The sequence below is a fragment of the Mustelus asterias genome, chromosome 5 (assembly GCF_964213995.1).
Source record: "Mustelus asterias chromosome 5, sMusAst1.hap1.1, whole genome shotgun sequence".
Lineage (NCBI taxonomy): Eukaryota > Metazoa > Chordata > Chondrichthyes > Carcharhiniformes > Triakidae > Mustelus > Mustelus asterias.
The window spans coordinates 116,167,159-116,191,734 of NC_135805.1; the positions used below are offsets into that span (position 1 = coordinate 116,167,159).

General features: G+C 42.5%; 1 protein-coding gene across 1 annotated transcript in view; it reads left to right on the forward strand.

Annotated features, from left to right (window-relative positions):
• Window positions 1–24,576, forward strand: part of arhgef10 (Rho guanine nucleotide exchange factor (GEF) 10) — a 305,202-nt gene that overhangs the window by 222,255 nt on the left and 58,371 nt on the right. The window contains exons 25-27 of the mRNA XM_078213587.1: window positions 1,880–1,963; window positions 8,504–8,727; window positions 12,750–12,907. Coding sequence (XP_078069713.1) covers window positions 1,880–1,963; window positions 8,504–8,727; window positions 12,750–12,907 — 466 coding nt within the window. The remainder of the gene's footprint in view (window positions 1–1,879; window positions 1,964–8,503; window positions 8,728–12,749; window positions 12,908–24,576) is intronic.

Below are 24,576 nucleotides of genomic sequence, written 5' to 3' on the forward strand. Positions count from 1 at the left end.
AGGTTGAGGCCCCAGCACTGATCCCTGCGACACTCCACTTGTTACAGTTTGCCGACTTGAAAAAGACCCATTTATCCTTACTGTCTGCTTCTCGTCAGCTAACCAATCCCTAATCCAATAGGTTACCCCCTACACCATGTTCCCTTATCTTGTGTAATAGTAATCTTTGATGTGAATCCTTTTGTAAATCGAAGAGTACCATATCCACAGTTTCCCCTTTATCCATATTGTTCATTACTTCCAAAATAACTCTAATAAGTTAACTATGTTGATTTTGCCTGATCCCATTATGATTTTCTAAGGGCAAGATTTTCAAGCCCTTTCCACTGGCGGGATCTTCTGGTCATGCTGAATCCCCCTTGGCAAGTTCTCCAGTGGTGGGATGGGTGAATGACACAAAATGCCATAGACTTTGGCGGGACTGGAAGGCCAATGGCCGTGGGGGTGGGGGTAAATCCCACCCTAAGTATCCTGCTACATCATCCTTAATGATGGATTTCAGCAATTTCCCTGTGACACACATTTGCCTAGTCGTTCTGTAATTCCCTGCCTTCTTTCTCCCTCCTCTCTTGTACATCAAATCCAATGAAAGAAAGTTCTCATTTATCTGGATCTCTGAATGGTTTGGATTGGAGGCATATCATTTGTGCTGGATGATTGTGCAGAATAATGATAGTGAATTAGCTTCAACGTAAGCGTTACTGGAACATGCTGCTGATTCACTAATGTCTGCCTCATGTTACCGCCAAAGACTAATTCCACTCCCTTGGTAGCAAGACCGTGTTGGTTTGTTTCCAAGTATGTCAGGCCACCAGCTAACAAAAACATTCTTTCAAAATGAAATTTTAATACTCATTGAGGTCTTCTGATATGTGCAGCTATTCTGCCGAAGGGCCCGCACCTGAAATGTTAGCTTGTATGTTCTTTCTTTTCATAGATGCTGTGTTTCCAGCATTCTCTGCTTTTGTTTCACATTTCCACCATCTGCAGTTTTATTTTCTTGGTGTGTTAACAGCAAGATTGAGTGCTTAATGGAGTTTAAGAAATTGATGGTAAACAGACCTTACACTGCTGAAACTATTGGTCTTGTTAGAGAGCGCAAATAAAGAGTCATCATGATATTTACTGTGCTTTTGTTCAAATAGATCGCTGTTGTATTCCTCAGTTGTTATTTTAGATGGTGTTTTACAATAATATAACTTTTTGCCTGTATCATATCCCATATTTCCTGGATTAAATGAAGAATTTGCTTCCTTGCCTGAGACATGTGCAGGTTACATTTATAGTCAAAGAAACACCACATGTCATAGGGGAATGGGCATTTGTTGTGTGCTTTCTTTGACCTGAAAAGCACAAGGTTTCTGAACACATTCAATAACAGAAGATTTCTCTCACCACATGTTGGAAAATATGCTGTCATTCTTATACCGTCACCTTCGCTTGGAATTTCCCCGTTTCGGCATGCAGCTTGAAGTAACTGTAAAGTACTGACTCGCTTTTGCAGACTGTCATTTGGGTAAATGCAGCAGATAGTGATGCTAAACCAATAGGCTAAGGCGGTCCCCAGTCTGTGCAGAGCCTGCTCATACCACCCACAGGCCTGGTGGCAATTTGCCTCAGTGTCAAAAAGCCGGCTGGAAAGAAAAAACATCAGTCAGCGTTCCTGCCTCTCATACCAGAGTTATCCCCAGCCGGGAAATATGTATGTACAAACATTGAGTCAAAACAGGTTTTAGACTGTGATCTCTGCCTCCCCGCCCCCCCCCCCCCCCTCTCCACCACCACCCACCCCCATTCCAGTCACATGGTCTAATAATATACAGCAATGCCAAATTGTGAAATACACACTTTCCTCAAGTTATGCTTTTTATTTTTTTAGGTTGAATGTGCTATTCATAACCCAGAATGCTGCAATGCATCTGATGCACCTAATTCCATCTCTATGGAACATGGATATCTGTGGGTAAGTAAGAATATAAGTAATAGGAACAAGAGTAAACCAAACTGTTCTCGAGTTAGCTCCATCATTCAACATGGGCAAGGCCGATCTTTGGTATAATTTCCTTTTCCCCACCTACTCCCCATAAGTCTGCTCCGGTTGGGTGAGCGTTTTTTAACCTACATATTGAATTGTAGGAAATATCATGATGTGGTCTCAGTGCCTGAGTTCAGAACAATGGTGTAGAAATTTTATGTAATGCCTTACCTTGCTGAAGAGTCATGAAAGCTCTATTGATAAAATGTTCTTCTTGCATTTAACTTTGCTCCTCGCCCTTTCCCAAGCCCCTCCTTAATGCTGAAAGCAATAGGAGCTGTGCCCTTAATATCCATTATTTCATTTGGCTTTATTTTGAAAACTAGTTCAGTCTTATAGAACTTAGACAAACACATCTTGTCAGTAACAGATCACTTTAGCAATTTATTTTATTTATTTGGTTTGTAATTAAGTGCGCCTTGTACCTTTTTGATTGCAGTTATCACTATCTGGGGGATTTTCACAGTAACTTCATTGCAGTGTTAATGTAAGCCTACTTGTGATAATAAATAAACCTGAACTTTAAACTTCTGTGGACTGCTACTTATAGAATTGTGTTTGTTTGTGGGATCCAAGTATTAGTTATAAACCCAGCATTTATTTCCTATCCCTAATTGCTGTTGAGAAGATGGTGGTGAGGCAACTTCTTAAATACAACTTGGTGGCTTGGTAGGCCATTTGGGAATTACGAGACTATCACATTGTTGTGGGTCTGAAGTTTCATATTGGCCAGAACAGGTGAGGATATTAGTGAACCAGATGGGTTTTTAGTGACGGTCCAATAGTTTGTGATCATCATCACTAATACTAGCTTCTTATTCTAAATTTATTTAATCAATTGAATTTAAATTCCCTAGCAGGCAGTGATGGAATTTGAACTCTTGCACTGTATTTGAAGCTTCCCCCACCGGCAGTTGAAGGTGCTGGGTGCGGCATATTAAATCCAGCTTGTGGCCTGCCTGCCACCTACACAACCACTGCTGCCCGCCAAAGCACCCACTCCAAGATGCTGCCTACTGACCCATTCCTGTCCCCACCACAATTTTACCGGCAACATGAGAGAACCAGTGGATTAACTGATCAGTTGGCAGGAGAGGCTCATGCCAAATGGCCAGGGTGGCGCGTTACCTTGAACAAAGAGCAAAAAACAATACAGCACAGGAACAGGCCCTTCGGCCCTCCAAGCCTGCACCGATCATGCGTTCCTAACTAGACCATCCGTTTGTATCTCTCTATTCCCAGCTGGTGGTGGATGGGGATGCCTTCCTGGGCCCATTGGAGGACCCCCCCTCCCCGCCCCCTTCATCTCCTCTTAAATCCAGATCACCACTCATTCGCCAACCCCCTTCTTAGCCCCAAAACACTCAAAGTTCTGATTGCTGAACACCTTCTGAATCCTCAGTTGTAGTACCAGCAGTGGCACTGCCGATACTTGAGAGCTATCCCAACTGTGGCAGCACTGAGGTGGGACTTCTGTCCTGGAGAGGCAGAAATTATGACCAATTGTTCATGCCCCGCTGCCGCTGTAAACAAGGACGGTGAATTTGGTGCTCAGCCAAATCTCTGTTCACTGCAGCGGGAACAGAAAGTCCCAATGGTATGAAGGCCAGCAGCTGCTGGCCCTGCCTCCAGCCTATTAATGGCCAAAATGGCTATGGGACTGTGGTTCTTTCCCCAGGTGGACTCCTCCCGACTTTTAGCTTTGGTCGGCAGAGATCACATTGACTCACACAATTTAGTCCCATGTTTTTGAATCATTAGTTCAGGCCTCGCTGGAACACTAACCCAGTAACATAACCATCATGCTACCATACTCATTAGATTCAAAGAATGGTACAACACAAACGAGGCCATTCGGACCTCACATTTGCAGAGCATCTTTTGAAGAACCAGCCAGTTAGTCACTATCCTCCGCTCTTTCCCTTTATCCCTCCAATAATGGGTGGGAACTTCCACGCAACCTGCACATGTTTCACAGTGGTGGAGGCAGCCTGCCACTGGCCGGCGGTGGAATCTTCTGGTCCCACCATTGTCGATGAGGCTTTCTGTTGAATGGACCCCTCGTGGCCGGGAAACCTGCGGCAGAGGTGCACCATCGGAGGGACCAGAAGATCCTGCTGGTGTGAACGGCTGGAAAATTCCAGCCATTTTCTTATTTGACAAGTTACCCAACGCTGTTTTGAAGGCTGCTATTAAATTTGTATCATGGGAACACCACCACCACCTTGCGTGTCCTCCTCCAAGCCACACACCATCCTGACTTGGAACTATATTGCCTTTCTTTTATTGTTGTGGGGGCAAAATCATGGAACTCCTTGCCTAACAGTGCTGTGGGTGTACCCACACCACATGGACTTCACTGGTTCAAGAAGGCAGTTCATCATTGCCTTCTGAAGGGAAATACGGGATGGATAATGAATGCTGGCCTTGCCAATGACCCCCTCCAACCTTGATTGGAGAAAGAAAAATCAACCACCATATCAAGCAGTGCATTCTGTATCCTAACGTTAGTTATGTAAAAATGTTTCCTAGTTCTTCTATCAATCACCTTAAATCTGTGCTGTCTGGTTAGCGACAGTTCGGCCATTGGAAACAGAGACAGAAAAGCTTTCATGATTTCAAACATCTGTAGCAAATTTCCTCTTAGTCCTTTCTGTTTAAGGAGAACAAGCCCAGCTTCTCCCGTCTACTGTAATCTCCACTGTAATCCCTCATTCATGCAACTATTCCAGTAAATCTCTTCTGTACCCTCTCCAAAGCCTTAACATCCTTCCTGAAATGCAATGCTCAGAATTGAACACAATACTCCAGAACTGGGGCCAATTTGATGTTTTATTTAGGCTTAGCAAAACTTTCAGGTTTTTGCTTCTGTTTATAAAGCTCAGGATCCCAAATGCTTTTTTAACTGTTTTTGTTAACGTCTATCACCAGCAAAGATTTACACACGAACATCTCCAGACCTCTCTCTTCTTGAATGCTTTTTTAAATTGTACCATCCAGTATGAACTGTCTCTTTTCATTCTTCTTACCAAAATGTGTTACCTCACACTTTTTTTGTGTTTAATTTAGTTAACACATCTGTCAGGTATTCCCCTATTCCACCAATCCATCAGAGTCCTTTTAGGAACATAGGAATTAGGAGCAGAAGTAGGTAAATTCAGCCCTTTGAGCCTGATTCCCCATTCAATCAGATCATGGTTGATCTCTCCCTGGTCTCAAATCCATCTCCCCACTTGTTCCCCATATCCCTTTAACCCGTTTTTCTCAGAAATATATCTCCTTCTTGGAACCATTTAATGATTCAGACTCCACTGCGCTATCGGACAGCGAGTTCCTCAAATTCACCACCCTCGGCGAGAAATAGTTCCTCCTCATTTCAGTTTTAAATCTGCCGCCTTTCGATCTATGGCTGTGACCTCTTGTTCTAGATTACTCCATAAGAGGAAACATATTTGGTCTACGATATCTCTGACTACCTTCCTCACTGTTCACTGCACTTCCAAGTTTTGTGTCATCTGCAAATTTTGAAACTGTGTCTTGTATTCCCAAGGCCAAGTCATTAACATATCACCAAACTCAGCAGTGTTCCTCCTCCTGAATCTTGGAACACTTTCAGAATGAAAAAAAAGTCATGAGTCATTCACTGCAACTCTGCTTCTATCCACTAACCAGTTTTTTCTTTCAATCAATTTGTATCCATACTGATACTGTCCTTCTTACCCCATCAGCTTAAATCAAAGCCCATAGTCTGCATTATGATACAACTTTTGCAAATCCAGGCAACTGCATTCTCCTCATCCACTCTCTTTTACCTCAGCGAAAAACTTAATTAAGTTCATTGAACATGGTTTTCCCTCAATAAATCCAAGTTGGCTTCCCTTTATTATTCAATGCTTGTCCAAGTGGCTCTGAATTTTCTCCTGAATTATTGATCCTAAAAGTGTCACCCCATCCAAGTTAAATAGACTTGCCTGTGATTGTCAGGTTTACCCTCCCTCCACTGTTTTTGAGCAACATAATTATGGTTTTAGTATCCCACTTCCGAGTTCCCTGGCCAATCAGAGGCCGTAAGAAGTTTAACAACACCAGGTTAAAGTCCAACAGGTTTATTTGGTAGCAAAAGCCACACAAGCTTTCGGAGCTCCAAGCCCCTTCTTCAGAGGCCTGGCAGGGTCATGTGCTGGATCCATCAAAGGAAGGATTTCTAATTAAAGGGACTCTAGCAGGGTCAGAAAGGATGAACAGAACCTGGATTTTAAAGTTCAAAGTTTGTTTATTAGTGTCAGGAGTAGGCTTACATTAACATTGCAATGAAATTACTGTGAAACTCCCCTAGTCGCCACACTCCGGCGCCTGTTCGTGTACACTGAGGGAGAATTTAGCATGGCCAATGCATCTAACCAGCACGTCTTTCGGACTGTGGAGGAAACCAGAGCACCCGGAGGAAACCCACGCAGACACTGGGAGAACGTGTAGACTCCAGACAAACAGTCACCCAAGGCTGGAATTGAACCTGGGTCCCTGGCACTGTGAAGCAGCAGTGCGAACCACTGTGCCACCGTGCCACCCAGAAATGGTGATTTTTGAGTCACCAGAGGCATGGAGAAGAAACGTAGGAAGATGTTCTTCGGATCTCTCTCTTTTATCTGGAGGTCCTGTTGCAAGATCAGAGGGGTTGCAGTGAGGTGATCTTTCCTAGTGATAGCCACCTTGATGGTCACTGACAATACATATCCAGCTGTCCCACTGCTTGTTCCAGGTGTCAGCCGAGACCTGCTGTGAAAGCCTGGGCCCCCTGTGGCACTAGTGCTCAGTTATGTTGAAGCAACTGATCCTCTGCTTGTCGATCCTATGGTAGGAGTCTTGCAACATTGGAGCTGGATCTGTGTGTCCACCCCTCTTCTATGTGGAGTGGCCTGGCACTGATGTATGTTTCCTGGTGCTGTTGGTGCTGGCTCTGCTGCTTCTCTTGTTCATCTTCAAAGGTGCAAAGCAGAGTGATATAAACAGCTACCATGTCACGATGAAGGCTGGCAGCTGGGATATGAAGCTGAATGTGGATGAAGTGCAAGAAAGGTGAAGTGACTTCAAAGAAGTCGGCAATCGCCTGTCAAACGTGGAAAGCTGCTACGCTGATTGAAGGCTACCCAGCCTGTTAGTTTACATGGAGAAGCACTCACTGCACTGGCCTGGCTGACCCTGGCCAATTGTTAACAACTCTGGGAATAGACTCTGGGACCCTGACTGTAAAGCTAGAACGTAGGGCTAGCGAAACACACTATTGCTTGTCTATGTAACCGAATTACCTTCCTGGCATTTCAAGAATGGTCCCCACTTACCTTCCAACCCAGCCGGATGAAACCTGGAAAAGAGCGGGATGGCATTGCGATCCAGACCCAGCATCAAGTTAAGGGGATTTGCCTCCATGTATATGCCCAAACTTACCTCCCATTGCCAGTGAAAATGCCCATTGTTTCTTAACTCCAAACAAACTGATTCTGTTTTTGACACCTCAAAGACATTAGCATTATATCCTCCTTGATCAAAACCATTGGCCCTCTTTTTGTTAATCCTTTCCTTCTCTTTGCTGCATGACTTGTATCCAGGAGTGTTAGACATCTAACCCCACCCCACCCACTTTTTTGAACAAGATCTCAGTTATCACCGCTACATATTCCCACATGGATATCGGGTCTGCAGCTCACCAACCTTATCAACCACACTTTCTGCATTCGCACAGATATACACCATGGCTAACGTAGAACTCTTCAGATTTAATACTTTCCCACCAGACATATAGATGGGTCCTCTGGGATGTGTTTCCCAGATAACCTAGCCTCTTGTAACTTGGTTAATTGACTTCAAATGTTGGGCAGGAATTTCCTAGCGGTTTCTTTTCTCTCAATCCTGGTGTCATTTTTCACTTCTGGGAGATTGCAAGGCTAATTTGATGGGTTGAGGTGGAGGAAGATCATTGTGTTCAGAAATTACACTGACAGTACTGAAGCAGCTGATTTTTACTGTCCTTTGCTTTCATGTTGTGCCATATGCTGTGCAAGCTTGTGGAGAATTCAGATATGTTTCATTGCTATTCAACAATTCAAGCAAAGCAATAGATTGTAAGGACACCAATGACAAATTACTTTCCCTTCCTTATTTTTTTTAAGTTTAGCAAGTTTATTGGAATTTGCATTAATCTGATTGCGCCAATCATTGCAGACAACACCCAACAACTTAAAACTAAAAAATGACGAATATTTCAAAAAGCAGTTGAGTATCAAAAAATAAGGTTAACAGTTCAGCCTTCTCAATTCCGTCAAGAATAATATCTTGTTCTTGCTTTTTTTTTACTCCTGTTGAATGTTCCATGGAGTTTTAGTTGGATTATATAGTCTTTCCACTGGCTAGCTGAAATGTTTTTACAATGTATAAATTACAAATATCATGTTCTTCTGTTTTACCGAGCAGATTGGAAGTTGTACCAATCAAATGGGACAGATCACTATAGTCACGCTTCATAATTCCAATCCTAAAGTTATTGAGTGTTTCAACGTTGAGTCTCGCATACTGGCTATGGCGTATGTCCCAGATGATGACAAACCAGAAGAATCTGAGGTCTTTCCTGACTTGGAGTCTGCAACTACAAAGACCACTGTAACCCCAACCATCTGTCTTGGCATGGAGGAAGGGAGGTGAGATATGCAATGAAAAAGAATAACCAGTAATTAAATATAAAATCAGTCAAATACATAACAGTCAGGATATATTGGGCTCCTGCTGGTGTTTCATAGAATCTACAGTGCAGAAGAAGGCCATTTAGCCTATCGAGTGTGCACCGACCAACAATCCCATCCACGTCCTGTCCTATCCCTGTAACCCAACATATTTACTTTCGTAGTCATTAAGGGGCAATTTATCAAGGCCAATCAACCTAACCCACACATATTTAGACTATCATTTTCAGTTATGCTCAACAACCTGAATGTAAATGACAAAATTATGAATTCCTTGTGGAAGCCGATTCATCCATCAGTATCTCTGCAAGGAACATCAATATGGTTTCTGCTTTAGAAAGATAAAATACTCTAGTCATTCAGTAGCCTGTAGATATTTAAAACCAAAGTTATTAATTAATACTATCATTTACCCACACTTTTTCTAATAAAAATATGGCCAAAATGTACCTGTCTACCAGAGGTGAGAGGGAAGGAAGGAGTGCCTCAAAATGCGTGCTAATTGTTTTTAAAAATCCTTCATGGAATGTGGGTAACCCTGGCAAGGCCAGCGATTATTGCGCAGCCTTAACTTAACATTAATCTAATTTTAACTAATCAAACACTGTCAGTTTAAATATATCATTCCTCAGCAGTACTCTGTGCCATTGAGCTAGAGGGCAAGTTGTAATTCTAAAGCTGTTGAGGAACTAATCTCAGCTAAATAATTTGGAAAACATTCTGCTCCGTGCACCTTCTAACTCAGTAAATTAGTCAGTAGAATTGTCTCTGGGCTATTGTCCCATGTCTTCCAGGAGATATTTCACTGATATATTGGCAGATATCCAGAAGCTTGTTAGCCTCCCAGTGGTTTTGACTATTTGGCCTGGAAAATCTGGGGGGTTAGATGATGGAAAAATCCCTGAAATCCCTACATAGCAACAGAATAACCACGTGTGTTGATTTTTTTTAACAATAGCACATGATCTTCTGTCCTTAAAGAGGTGTAATCACAGACGGGTGTAATTTTGGGATGGATAGTATCTTGTCCCTGTTTTTCTTTGCTGCAATGTTGGAGTCCTGTAGTCAGATGCCTTTAACCAAGATTAAAATACTCCCGGCCAATGTAACCTGAGAACTCCAAACTATGACACAAAAGGCTTTTGTACAAACAGTCCTTGAACACTGGAGCCTTGTTTTGACTAGATCCTTCCCAATTCATCTGAAGCTCTTTGACATAGCTTAGTGTAAATATGTGAGACCATAGAAACCATTTATTGTTAGGGTGATATATTCACACACCCAAGAATGGCTGATTTTCTCACCAAATATTTTTACTTTCTGTTCCAAATATTTATTTTGTTTAAACCAAACTCATATTTTGCAGCATTAAGTTTTCATTGTTTCCATGTAGCATTTTTTTAAAAGCTAAATATTGAATTTTCATCTTGTGGTGTGAGCTATTGGAAAATCATAAAGACAGAATTTCATAGATTTAAGACATTTATAAAGACTGTATGACAGTATTGCACAGTTTGTACACAAATGCTTGCTGTTAAATTTCACCAGAATATAACTTATTCATGTTTTAGCCTATGTACTTTATTCTAAATATGCTTGTCATAATGTGTAATGGAAAGCTGCAGTCTAATATCAATCCTGCATCTAGTAAGCAATCACACCCCAAACGTATCACACTGCAGTAATGAGCTCAAACGTGATTCACAAAACAGCAACAAATTACAATTGAACAGATGTTGAATCTACCAGATAGCACACAAAATTTTGAAAAAAAAGTAATAAAAAATAGCTGAGCAGGAAAGGCACCTGTGCTGTGTCATATTCTTCTGAATTCGGTGTCCTAGTTTGAAGGTATTAAGTATTTCCAAGCAGAGACAGATTCCCATTCGCAACAGTGATTAGCTCCTAATTGACTTCAGGATTTTACTATTTATAGCATCAAGTTCACGTGGCCTTCACGACACAGGCACTGAGGTACAGTTACACTTCAGTCACAGACAGCTTTTCTCCAGGTTACTTCATGCCGGTGAGGAAAGGGCCATCAGGATGCTATTATTCCTCTCAAGTCCTGATATAATGCATTTTGTAGTTTAACGGTTGCTAGCTAGAACCCATTCAACTGATTTCTTAATTGTAGCCACTGGTCAAAGTGTCGTCAAAGGTATTGTACAGCAAAATAACTGACCTTTTAATTGGTCAATCATTATTCTCTCTTCTCCACCTCCATCCACCCCCATACCCCAACTCCGCCAACACCAAAATATTTGTAGCTTTTTACTCCAATAGCATAAATTGAACATCAACTGCAGCATTCCATGTCACATGGGGGAGGCGATGGCTGTGTGGTATCACTAGTCTATTAATCCAGAAGGCTCAGCTAATGTTATAGGGACCCGGATTGGAATCCCGCCACAGAAGATGGTGGAGTTTGAATTAAATAAAAAATATCTGGAACTAAGAATCTACTGATGACCATGAAACCATTGTCTAAAAAATCCATCTGGTTCACTAATGTCCTTTAGGGAAGGAAATCTGCCGTCCTTACCTGGTCTGGCCTACATGTGACTCCAGAGCCACATCAATGTGGTTGACTCTCAACTGCCCCCGGGCAACTAGGGATGGGCAATAAATGCTGACTAACCAGCGAAGCCCATGTCCCACGAATGAGTAAAAAAAACTTTGGTGTTGTGTGCTTTCCTTCCCTTTCAAGGGAAGGCATTTGAAATATGACTTTTAAAACATATTGGCCCATAACTTCCTGGCTCCCCACGTCAGATTTGGGAGGTTCCCCAAAGATGCGCTGGAGAATCCCTCTAGGAAGTTCTCAGGTAAGATTTTACATGGCAATTGTCCAGAAGCACTAACTTCTCCCCCAATTTTGCTGCACTGGGAACCATCCAACAAAGCGATTTAAATTGCTAACTTTGGATGGTTCTGCCAGTGTTACAGTAACAGTTATTCTGAAAGAGTTTAGATGAAATAAAAGCACTTCTAACTTCAATATAACTATTTCAAAGACTCAGACCGAGCCCCGTATGGGGTGTCTAGGCCAACACGTCATGCAGCAGAGCGGTTACACTGTGAATAGAAAGTCAGTCACAGCTACAAACTTAAAGGCCCTTGCCCCCGCAACCTCTCCCTACTTCTTATGTCAGGCTCAAAGCACTGTATAAATGAAGTCAAAAAAGATATAAAGTCTGCCACCTTCGCCAGTACACTCTGCTGAAACATACAGCCATGGACTCATAGGAAGGCCTTTACCTCCCCCCTTGCACCACCTCCTCATACCTGCTGTAAACCACTGCCAAACCTGACGCCTGAGAAATGAAGTGGACAAATAAAACTGACATACAGTTGGGTCTTTAACCAGCTCAATAGCTCATTAATTAGTCATTAGAATGGAGGATAGACTTTGAATTTCTGCATCCGATCACCTTCTGTAATAATGGAGACAAGCGTGATCACTTTGGATTGCAATATGAAAAGTCTCCATTTCTGTCGACAACATTCTAGCATTAGAGAACTGCAAAAAACTGTAAAACTATCTGACATACATTATGGAGAAAAGTAAAATAGTTTCATGGATTCCCTTGTTCTGACAGACACATTCTGGTTCTTGGAAGGTCAACTGTTAAAAGGAGCACAGCATGTGAATGGAAACCAATGTAGACAGCATGGGGTAATTCTTGACTTTGTATGATAATGTAAAATAGTTGATGGAACCAGCTGCCTATTTTAAATTTCTCCATTTTTCATTTTCCATTGCTTTCAGTGCAGATATAAACAGCTATGAGGGGCTGCTGATATGTTAGCACCTGTTTTACACTATCGCACAAAGTCATGATCTATGCACATAAGTTGCTCTGAATAAAACTGGAATCAAACATTTCATTAGATGCCCATGTTTTTATAGCATGAGATGCAACAGATCGTACCACACCTGTGATTAGAACATTCTGAATTTGTATATCCTAATGCAGCATTTCAGTGTACAAGAGCAACCAAGCATCGAAAAAAGTGCGATTGCAGCATTTCTTTGCTCCAGATAAATCCACAGTGATGAGCCTGGGATATAAGTTACGGTGCCTGTATGCTGGTCTTGTTAATGGAAATATTGCCATCTATACCAAGGCAGAAGGTGGGTCAGTGTCATCTTTTGTTACGATCCACTCTCTGGATTTATTTGCGACCATTTTCTTGAAATCTTTTAGTCTGTAAACGTAGACTTCTCTTCCTGTTTCACTTCTCCTCGGTAACATGTTTCATAAACATAGAAACGCAGCAGGACACAGAGTAGATCTTCCTTTTGACCCTCGCATAATTCACCTAGATTTATTTTTAATAGATATTTGGATAATTAAAATATGAATGTGGGTTGAAATGAATAGCCTTTGACTCAGCAGGTATAATCCATGTATATGAAGTTTCTGGATTTCTTTGTTATTAAATGTCTATATCTATAATGAATCAAATAGCCCCCATAGTTGGTCATCAGAAATAAAATAAACTGTATTCTTCCAAGATTTTACAAATACCTACGCAAAGCCCCAAAAAGAGTGTCATTATTGTTTAATGCTGATATTTCATGTACTCGAAGTTGATAGTGTTGAGTATTCACTTGTTTTAAAAGGTGCTGAAAACGTTAGCTAAAGTTAGATTTTATTTGAAGATTTTGCTGAAGAAATACATGGACTTACCAAAAAGTGTTTTTTTTTAATGATTAAAGCAATTACAGTAAAATATTGCAACTTGATTCTGGTAATTTAACCAGATGGGTTACAAACTAGACAAAGTCTCCTTTGCTCTTTCTACCTTATTTTTAATGAAAATCGCAATGCATAGAGTGGCGAGGCCAGTTTTCCCTCCAGTTACATCCTACTTTCCGGAGCAGTAGGAAGAGGAGATCTCGTCATCGCTCCCCTGGCCACTTCCCCCCCAGTAATGGAGCAGATTGTGGAAACCACTTGGATTTTGTTTCAGTCAGCTAGCCACAAAATAACAAACACCTGGAATTTTCACTGCTGCAGGCCCTGAGGTCTACAGTTAAACATAGCTTCCTTCCCCTGCGTGGAGTGAGCACTGATTCCCAGGTGGTGGTTCCACCCACTCGGCATCTATCAAACAGATGAATGTACAATAAGAGCTGAATTTAAATCAAGGCTTGCATAAAACACAACATCCCAAGTACACTTTGTATCATAGTGTCATTGCATTGTACAGAAAAGAAGGCAGCCATTTGGCCCATTATTCCTGTGCTGGTTCTTTTGAACGATCTATCCAACAAGTCCCAGTCTCCTGCTCTTTTCTCATAGCTCTACAAATGTTTCCTTTTTAAGTATTTATTCAGTTCCCTTTTTTGAAAGTTACTGTAAAATTTGTTTTCAATACCCTTCCTGGCACTGCATTCCAAATCACAACAATAACTAGGGTTCATTTCTTGGCCAGCAATTTGACAGAATCAGAAAAACTTAATGACCTAACATTTGAAGAAAGGTGGGTCCACATTAAACAAGTATTCAAGTATAGTATGTATCCCAAAATATCTTCTCCATTCTTTTTTAACTCCTGTGTTGTCTTTTGCTTAAAGGAGTGGGTGGTTGCTGGGGGAAGGTTTCTAATATTTTACTTTGTAATGGATGTCCTCTTGATTCTTTGTACTAGTTTGAAGATTGGCAGCTGAAACTTGACCTTTCAGTATTCAGTACTGCCCTTCTATGCCTCCCTCTGCCCCTCCCCACTCTCAGTGCTAAATGTTCTGCTGTTCAAGGGTGAAACTGCCTAATGGCACCAATTAGTCACAAATTATGACAGTTTTGTGCTAAGACTACTAATTACTGAAGGCCACGCTAAGACTTCCTTAACGAATGTTCCTTGCCGCGTTCATGGTGAGCAAACTTGTGGTCCCATTAGCAGCAATTGAACCAGTTAATATTTGTTGAAGGAACTTTCCATTCAGCCAAGTGTCTACACTTTCAGCTCTATTGTTACCATTATTTAAGCCTCTGATTCAAAGTCCCAACTTTTTAATGGGCCTGCTTTGTCACAGTTACTAGTCTCAGTCAGGTGCTAGCGAGTGCTCTGAACATTTGCCAGAGCAGAGTTACACTACTTGACTGGGTGTTATTTTCTTCCCAGATAACTATGTACTTGCTAGTTAGTTATATTAATGTGACGGGAGAACAGGCAGGGAATATTCATTTTTTTCTTAACACCAGCATTTAAAATTGAAAATGTTCGTCCAACACCAAGGTAAGGTGGCGGACTTTCTGTGAACTTTTGAAATTTGGCTTTACATCAGACTTGGAGTTATACTATCTCTGGGTGGACTTTTACGTTCCTTGCCTTAGTGCTCTCAAGAGTTAACCTGATCCCTGACTCTCACTTCCATCTTTGCCAATATCTCTTTGTCAGTATAGAAAGATGGTATACTGTTAATCGGAAATAGTTGCATCCTTAGCTGATGTCTTTCTGTATTAGTTAGACGCAGTCATTTTACTCATTTAAACTACTGATCAGAGGACACCTGGGAGAAGACGTTTTGTGCAGAGCTTCCTCTTTGCAAATCTCAACATCTGTGCTTCCCGTAACTGTTTATTCTACTCAGTGTTGCTTAAAAGGAATTTCTTCACAAACTATCTGCCCCAGATTTTCATGGGGCTGTGATTTGAAAGCATTACATTATTTAACTCAGTCTGAGGCACACTGATTGATGATGTGCAAATTGTTCTCCAGAACATAACTATGTTAAGCACTACCACACACAAACAGTTCTGAAATCGACCAAGGCAAAGTCCAATCCAGCATTTGATAAATAATCTCAATTGATCCATCATGCCCAAAATAATAGCTAACCACATTGTGACACTGCAGCTAGTAGTTGTATTAGTGCATTTGATTGTCTACAGAGACCAATTGACTAGGACAACTGAAAAATGCAGACAGTGGTTTAAATATACATTAGTCACTTTAGTAATTTACTGTTTAAAGGTATTGCAAATTTTAATTTTACTGCCCTGGACTGGAAGTCTTGTAACCATTTTTAGATCTATTACATTTGACTATTAATAGCTTCTGTAACTCTGTGGAGGATAGAGTGTGCTGTGTTTTGTGTGTGTGGAAACATTAAGGCAATTCTCCCAAAAAAGTCTGTTGCGTTCTCGTAAAAACTGGAATAAATTACGCTGTTTTTTTCAGCTGGAGTTTCAAAATGAATCTCCCACACCCTGTGCACTAGCGTGAATCATTCTAAAAATTAGCGGGTGACGCCTATTCCCACTGGAGAGGCCGGCAGCATAGCACTGAGCAGGCCACGACACATGCGCTAATCTGTTAGCATTGGGATCGGCACATGCGCAGTGGCCCCTGCCTGCTGGTCTCCCGATTGCTGGCCAAACATGCCCGGGCCAGCCTCGACCTCCCTGCTCCCAGCCCGCCTCGATGTCCCATCCCCCCTCCCCCCGCCTCCACCCCCAATGTCCAGCCCTGATCACTGGCCTCCCTCCCGCTGTCACTCAGCCCAAATGCAGAGTCGCAGCGGGACCTCCCACCCCTACCGACCACCCTTCCCATTAGGCTCTGCCCATTAGGCCCCTCCCCATTGGCACTGCCCTATGCCTGATGGACAGTGCTAAGATGCCCCCTGGGCATTGGCAATTTGCTTCTTCACTCCAGCAGAGCCGGGGGGTGGAGTTGACGGTGTCGGAAATCCGGTGCTCGGAGACTTGTGAAGGCTGTGACGCCCAGCGGGGAGCCCACGAAACGGCCTCCGTTGGGATCTCCCAGGCCGCTGCCCCACAAAAGCTGCGGGATGGGAGAATTGCCCCCATTGAGTTGGGTGTATTGAAGAGGTTATGAAAATTATTTTTCATTTGATGTGGTGATTGCTGTATTTTATTTCAGTCACTGAGTGGCTTTCTAGGCCGTTTGAGAGGGCAGTTAAAAGTCAACCACATTACTGTGGATCTGGAGTCGCTCATAAGTCAAACCAGGTTAGGATGGCAGTTTTAGTCCCAATGACCTGACTGTAGTGCCAGCAATTTGATGGTCTCACACGGTCGTAAAGGTCAATGAATCCATCTTCAATGTCACATCCAATCAACTACACTATTAGTTTCAGCCACTGCTAATTCATCATGGGCACGATTTTACCACCTTGCCACGGCCAGTGATCAGTGTGGTGAGTTGGAAAAATAGCGTGTGCTGTTAAGAATCCAATTTGCGACCGCCCCATACCACCAATAATCTCTATCAATCAGGTTTCTTACCCAGCATTCAAATGTTTCACCTCATCCTCGCACACTTAGCATTATTGCAACTCACACCACATTTCACAGGTTGCATGGCAGCACTGAGATAGATTGCACAATACTCACTTTCCTCAGTCTCCCAGAAGTGGGTGGTACACAATCATAGGCAGCAGAAGTTAACTGAGAGGATGGTGCACCTGTATGATTTGAGCACCATGGAGAGGATGATACTGGCCATTATAGAAATAGTCACTGCTGAGCCCTTGGCCCCACACAGGACAGAAGCTTAAAGTTTTATTTTAAGTTTATAAGTTTATTTATTAGTGTCACAAGTAGGCTTACATTAACACTTCAATGAAGTTACTGTGAAAATACCCTAGTCGCCACACTCCGGCACCTGTTCAGGTACACTGAGGGAGAATTTAGCATGGCCAAAGCACCTAACCTGCACATCTTTCGGACTGCGGGAGGAAACCGGAGCACCCAGAGCAAACCCACACAGACATGGGGAGAACATGCAGACTCCGCATAGACAATGATCCAAGCCAGGAATCGAACCCACGTCCCTGACGCTGTGAGGCAGCAGTGCTAACCACTGTGCCACCGTGCCATCCTAAGCTGTTGAAGATGAGGTTATCCTCTTATCTAATCCAACTTCCCACTTCATAGTCTCTCTGCTGTGTAATTCTCTTCTGACTTACAAGTTGCAAGTAGTGTTAGCACACACTTACTATTCTCTGCCCTCCCCTCACCAAATCATCTCTGGCAGCTTGTGCTCAGTTTCTACCACACCCAATAAGTAATTGTGAAAATGCATATTTCCAAACACCAAGGTTAATATCTCCCTCTCAATGTTAGAGAAGTTGGGATTTTGAAACAGGTGTGATAGGTTTGACCTTCTGTAAATGCATGCTCCTAAGCCATTTTGGAACGCATCCACTTGAGAATGGTCACTTCTCTGAGATCATAGAATTGCAGTACCAATGCTTCTGACAAAGACCTCTTTAGTGCCTCAAAGTCTTGCTAATGGTCTGTGCTACAGAAAGGACACCTTTTTCAATAATTCCAATAAAGCTGACAGTTTTTGTGCAAAATTAGGAAAGTAAAGAGGCAAAAAGTAGAAGATTTCCCCTATAATGGTTTAAAAGATACTGGGCAATTCTCCGGCCCTGCCCAGAACCAGATTAGCATATTTAAATCCCATTTAAGGTACCAGGTTGGCGACTTCGTAGCAGGGTTTCACTCACTTGGGAGTTGAGGCAGTTCTCATGCTTGCACACATGTGAGGTTGGTGGTCTTAGCCAACAAGTAGGGTGGAGGAGGTTGTGTAGATTTGTCTGGAGATTGGGGCACCCTTTAAAAAGGAGCCAGCCTTGCTGGCATCGTCAGGTCCCCACTCCAAAAAAAATTTCCAAATGTTGGAGAATTCAGTGAGAATCTCCCCAGGTTCCAAAAAAAATTTCTAAGTGCGGTAGAATTGTGAACTGTATCGCACTGACCCCACCAGCAGGAATCTCATTGGAATTCCCACTGGGTACACCACTTAAAAGATTTTGGGAGAATTCTGCCCACTGTATTGATAAGATATTGGCATCACATGGATAACCTCTAGTTTGCTTAGACAGGACGGATACTAGCACTCAGGGAAATGGACCCACAAAATTAATTTGCTGTACATTGATGTTACATTTGTGACACTTAACCACCAGCCCTCCTTTATGTGCTACTTGCATTAACAGATGTAAATTCCGATCATGCTCCTGATTTGTCCGACCCACAATGGCAAAATCATCTGCAATTCATTTGCATCCTGGTATTTTATAGATAATGTGATCCATATGCACTTGAAAGAGATCCTGATAACAGATGGCCCAAAAGGAAGTCATTAGAAGCACTAAAATGAAGGTAAATTACTGCGGATGCTGGAATCTGAAACAAAACAGAAAATGCTGGAGAAACTCAGCAGGTCTGACAGCATCTGTGGAGAGAGAATAGAGTCAATGTATCGAGTCTGGATGACTCTTCTATTCTCTATCCCAGAGTTTCTCCAGCATTTTCTGTTTCTGTTTCATTTGAAGCACTAACATATGAACATATGAGTTAGGAATAGACCACTTGGCCCTTATAGCCTGCTCCACCAGGCTATAAGATCATGGCTGATATGACTTTAAACTCCCGCCCACCCCTGATAATCTCTCAACCCCTGGTTTATCAAGAATCTATCTACCTCTGCCTTGAAAACATTCAAGGACTCTGCCTTCATTACCTTCTGAGGAAGTGAGACTCACTGCCCTCTGAGAGGAATATTTTCTTCTCGTCTCTGTCTCAAGTGGGCGACCCCTCATTTTATATAACATTTAACTGGAGTATGAAACATTGTCAGCTCCTTGGACTTTCTCGCTGGATGTACTGACCAATACCCGTATTTAACATCAAGTTTTAAAAAGAACTTTGTTCCTACAAATTTCAGATTGAGCTGTTCCAAAGCTGGGATTTGATGTGGACAATGCTTTAGAGCTTTGTTCAAAAGTTTTGGATTAAGGCAGACTCAGAGTGCCCCATTCTTCTTGATGACACACGTGATTGAGCTGCACCAATCCATGTGCTCTTGGACCTTTCGAATCCTTCCATCCATTCCAATTTTGACCAGCTTGATCTTCAACTTGGTCTGCCCATGGATCATAGAATCCCTACAGTACAGAAAGAGGCCATTCGGCCCATTGAGTCTGCACCGACCACAATCCCACCCAGGCCCTACCCCCAAATCCCTACATATTTACCCACTAATCCCTCTAACCTACGCATTTCAGGACACTAAGGGGCAATTTTAGCATGGCCAATCAACCTAACCCGCACATCTTTGGACTGTGGGAGGAAACCGGAGCACCCGGAGGAAACCCACGCAGACACAAGGAGAATGTGCAAACTCCACACAGACAGTGACCCAAGCCGGGAATCGACCCAGGTCCCTGGAGCTGTGAAGCAGCAGTGCTAACCACTGTGCTACCGCTGCCTCTGCGTGGTGGATCAAACAATGGTGTGGCATCCTCTCTCTCGAGTATAACGTTGCATCACTCATACTGCTGTTTTCATTGAAGCACTGAAGATATTGTGATGTCAGATTGCTAACTGAAGTGACGAGTTTATCTTTTGATGCTGATCTGCCTTGAGGTATTTGCCTGATTCCATAGACAGCAAACAATGTGAGATCTCGACGTGCCGGTAGATCTGTAAAACTCAGGATGACTGGTTGTATTTACAATCCAGCATGATGGATCCTACACAGGAGTTATCAAGCCATTAAATGCTGAAAGCTTTGCAGTAATAAGTTTTGCCATGGCCCCTTGTTTGATTTGATTTATTATTCACACATATATTGGTATACAATGAAAAGTATTGTTTCTTGCGCGCTATATAAACAAAGCATACCGTTCACAGAGAAGGAAAGGAGAGGGTGCAGAATGTAGTGTTACAGTCATAGCTTGAATGTAGGGAAACTTAATATAAGGTAGGTCCATTCAAAAGTCCGATGGCAGCAGGGAAGAAGCTGTTCTTATGTTGGTTGGTACATGACTTCAGGCTATCTTTTTCCTGACGGAATAAGGTGGAAGAGAATATGTCCAGCATGTGTGGAGTCCTTGACTATGCTGGCTGCTTTTCCGAGGCAGCAGAAAGTGTAGACAGAGTCAATGGATGGGAGGCTGGTTTGAGTGATGGACTGGGTTTCATTCATGACCCTTTGTAGTTTCTCGTGGTCTTGGACAGAACAGGAGCCATACCAAGCTGTGATACAACCAAAAAAGAAACTTTCTATGGTGCATCTGTAAAAGATGGTGAGAGTCGTAGCAGACATGCCAAATTTCCTTAGCCTGAGTATGTTGATTCCAAAACCTCTCAGAGGCAGCATGTTGGCTATTGCTTTGTGTCCAGCTTTGCCAGTAACAAATGTTTACCGACTTTCGGTGGACAGATGATCTGAATTATAACCAATACTTCTAACAATGTGATGGCATCTATGTGCTTTGCCGCATGGATGGTGTGAAATATGTGCTCACTGCACCTCACAGCATCAGAAACATCATCATCATTCACTGTTTTGTCAGCCACCTCGTGTATGCTTTTCTCAAGGGATTTACTCATTTTTGCTGCTTGAAACTCTAGTCCATTAACAGTTTGCTTTAGCCTTTGCACAACTTCTCACAGCTCATTTGGCCCTTGCTCTTATACATTGCCACTGACGGTGACCATTATTGCCATGTGCCTTGCAGAAATCTTGGAATGCCAGAAAGCTCTTTGGTGCATGTAGAAATCCATACCTTCCACATGTCTTCCCGTGTTCAGCTATTCTTGTCACTGTTGAGATTGCACAGATGCCATAAACATCTCACAACAGCCCCACTTTGTAAGCTTTGGATGTAATAATTGCCTCATACTTCTGTCTGTGTTTGACATCCACTGCACTTTGCATCAGAAGTGTGTGCAGATGCCATTTTGGAACCTTTAGGATCCTCCTAAAGCCCAAAGATCAGGTGCTACTGAGCCCAACTTCACCTCTCTGTGTTAGATGTGCGTATATTCATGCAGAGGCCTAGATTGATGATGTCCAAAAGACATACTGGTTAGGTGCATTGGCCTTGCTAAATTCTCCCTCAGTATACCCGAACAGGCGCCGGAGTGTGGCAACTGGGGGATATTCACAGTAACTTTATTGCAGTGTTAATGTAAGCCTACTTGTGACACTAATACATACTAATAAGCAAACTTCAAACTTTAAAGAGGCAGGTTCTGTCTGGGGAAGGGGTAAGGATGCACTGGGGCTGTTGTGAGGTATTTGTGGCATCTGGAAGAACTGATATCCTTCATAACTGCAGTACTCCTTAAAGTGGGGTTCCTGACTAGAGGCAATTTGCTTGACAGGCTGGAAGTATTTCAGTTGGCAAGCCTGCTTCACAGGATCAGAGCCTTTCAGAGCGGCTATTGGAAGAGTGAGAGAGATCATGGGGATCGACAAAGTTCAGGATTGCAAGGGAAGAGGGGTCGTAATCACCAATAGTGAGGTAGGCGGGGGAGTCCTTGGATGATGGTTGACAAGTCTGAATGTGGTCGCGAGGGAGCACACAAATTGTAGGGTGGGTGAGGGTTGTGTAGATGTTTCACTGGGTTAGCTTGTTGGGTTTGGAGGAAACACTTGGTCCACAAACAGTACTGTAAGGCACTTACCTCATGGATTTAGTCTCCCATCTTCTTTAAGCTGATGAGTATCCCAAGGCCTGTTAAACCTAGCTTCTTTTAGTTAAAATAAAATGATTGCTAAAATGAAGGAATGCAGCCTCATTATAATAAAGAATCCAACTTGCTTCACCCTTCAACTGGAAATGGGCAGGTTCTAGATAGGTTCAGTTCCTGTTCAATATTTCTCTTCATTACATCTGATATGAACCAGCCAAACCATTTTTGGGAGTTAGCATACAGCTGAGAGTGTGCATACGCATGCTCGTACACACATAGGGGAGGTGGGTTGGGTGCATGAGCACAGTATGTGTGTTGGGCCTTTCATAGGGTACATACTCAAGTACCTGAAAAAAAATCACAATGAATGTGCAGCAGAAAAGTGCCTTGGACAGTACCATAACTATACCTCCCCTAGTTAAAATACAACTTCATTAATCAGGTCTGACAGCATCTATGGAGAGAGAACAGAGCTCATGTTTCGAATCTGGATGACCCTTCGTTCGAGCTCTGACCAAGAGTCATCCAGACTTGAAACATTAGCTCTGTTCTCTCTCTCCACAGATGCTGTCAGACTTGCTGAGAATTTCCAGCATTTTCTGTTTATATTTCAGATTCCAGCACCTACAGTATTTTGCTTTCATTTTCGTTAATCAGGGACTGTCTGACAGCTTTCACTGATGTGGCCCCTGTGAAGCATTCACACCACCATAAAACTTGTTTTGGGTAAATGCAAGAAACTATTAACCCCTGTTAGCAAAAGGTATCAGTGTTCGACTTTGACTTTTCTCTAAATTAATACAGCTATTAAACTAGTTCAGTAATGTCTGCAGGATATCATTGTGTCAACTGCTTTATTCAAGGTGCGAAAGAGATTGTTTTCTTCCAGTCATTATGAATTAGGATGCTTGTATTCAAAATGCATTAGCCTTTCTATGTGAGATTTCACAGGGATATTGCTATAAATTTGCCTCGGTAGATGGTGCTAATGAATATTTAATTTCTGATTGTTCCAATGTATTAATGTTCCAATGCGTTCGGTTGAAATGCAGAAATGATCAGTTTGGTGAGTGCAGTAATCCCTAATATTGTTCCGTTGTGTATTAATGTTAAATAGTGCTAACATTTTCTTTTGCTCAGAAGTATAAAATTAAGTTAGCTCATCTCAGTTTGGCTCAGTGTTGCCACTTTTGTCCCAGAGGTAGAAGATTGTCCGTTCAAGCCATGCTCTAGAATGTGTGAGCAATCGAGCTTGGCACTCCAGTACAATCATGAGGAATTGTTGTGTTTGGAAGCTGACGTGTTCTGCAAGTAATATGTTCTTGTGCAAAATACACTTCAAGGCAGCCAAGGAACAAGAGAAGCCTCATTTTGACTCACCCAAACAAACACTTGCATTTCACACATCTGAAGAACTGCTTAATTTCCCCCCACCCCTAGTGGATTCTCTCCAAAAATGATACTATTTGTTAGTTTTCCTGACTTCTTTCTGCTTTGTGAATCATTTTCAATTGGAAGCTATTTTCTTCAGTAATTTGGCGAGTACAAATTGGTTTTGTGTTATTTGGAGAGATTTTTTTGGGTTGATGGCCAATCCATGCAGTTAATGAAAAAATAAGCAGATGCTATCAAAAAACCTATCCAGTTTTGCTCCAGATAGATGGTGGAGAAATCACGTGGACTTCTCAACAGGCATATGATTCAGCCTAATGTAAAAGCAAAGTCCTGCGGATGTTGGAATCTGAAACAAAAACAGAAAATGCTGGAAAATCTCAGCAGGTCTGACAGCATCTGTGGAGGGAGAATAGAGCCAACATTTCGAGTCTGGATGACCCATCATCAGAGCTCAATAAATATTGCTAATATGAATATTGATGAAGGGTCATCCAGACTCGAAACGTTGGCTCTATTCTCTCTCCACAGATGCTGTCAGACCTGCTGAGATTTTCCAGCATTTTCTGTTTTTGTGTGTGATATGATTCTGCCTGCCTGTTTATCTGATCTTTGCTATCCCAAAGGATCCCAAGTGCAGGCCCCCAGGAACTTTTCCTGTGCAATGTGTTCTGGACATGATGACCAGAATACTTTTCTCCCGTAGGAAATCTTCCTCATAAATATACCATGTTTGACCCAAAACGGTGTAGCAGAGAATATATGGCACGGTTTCAGTTCCTAAAGATCTGGCCCGTGGTCAACAGGGTGGCACAGTGGTTAGCACTGCTGCCTCACAGTGCAAAGGACCCGGGTTTGATTCTGGCCTTGGGTGACTGTGCAAACTTCTCCCATGCCTCTGTGGATTTCCTCTGGGTGCTCCAGTTTCCTCTCTCAGTCC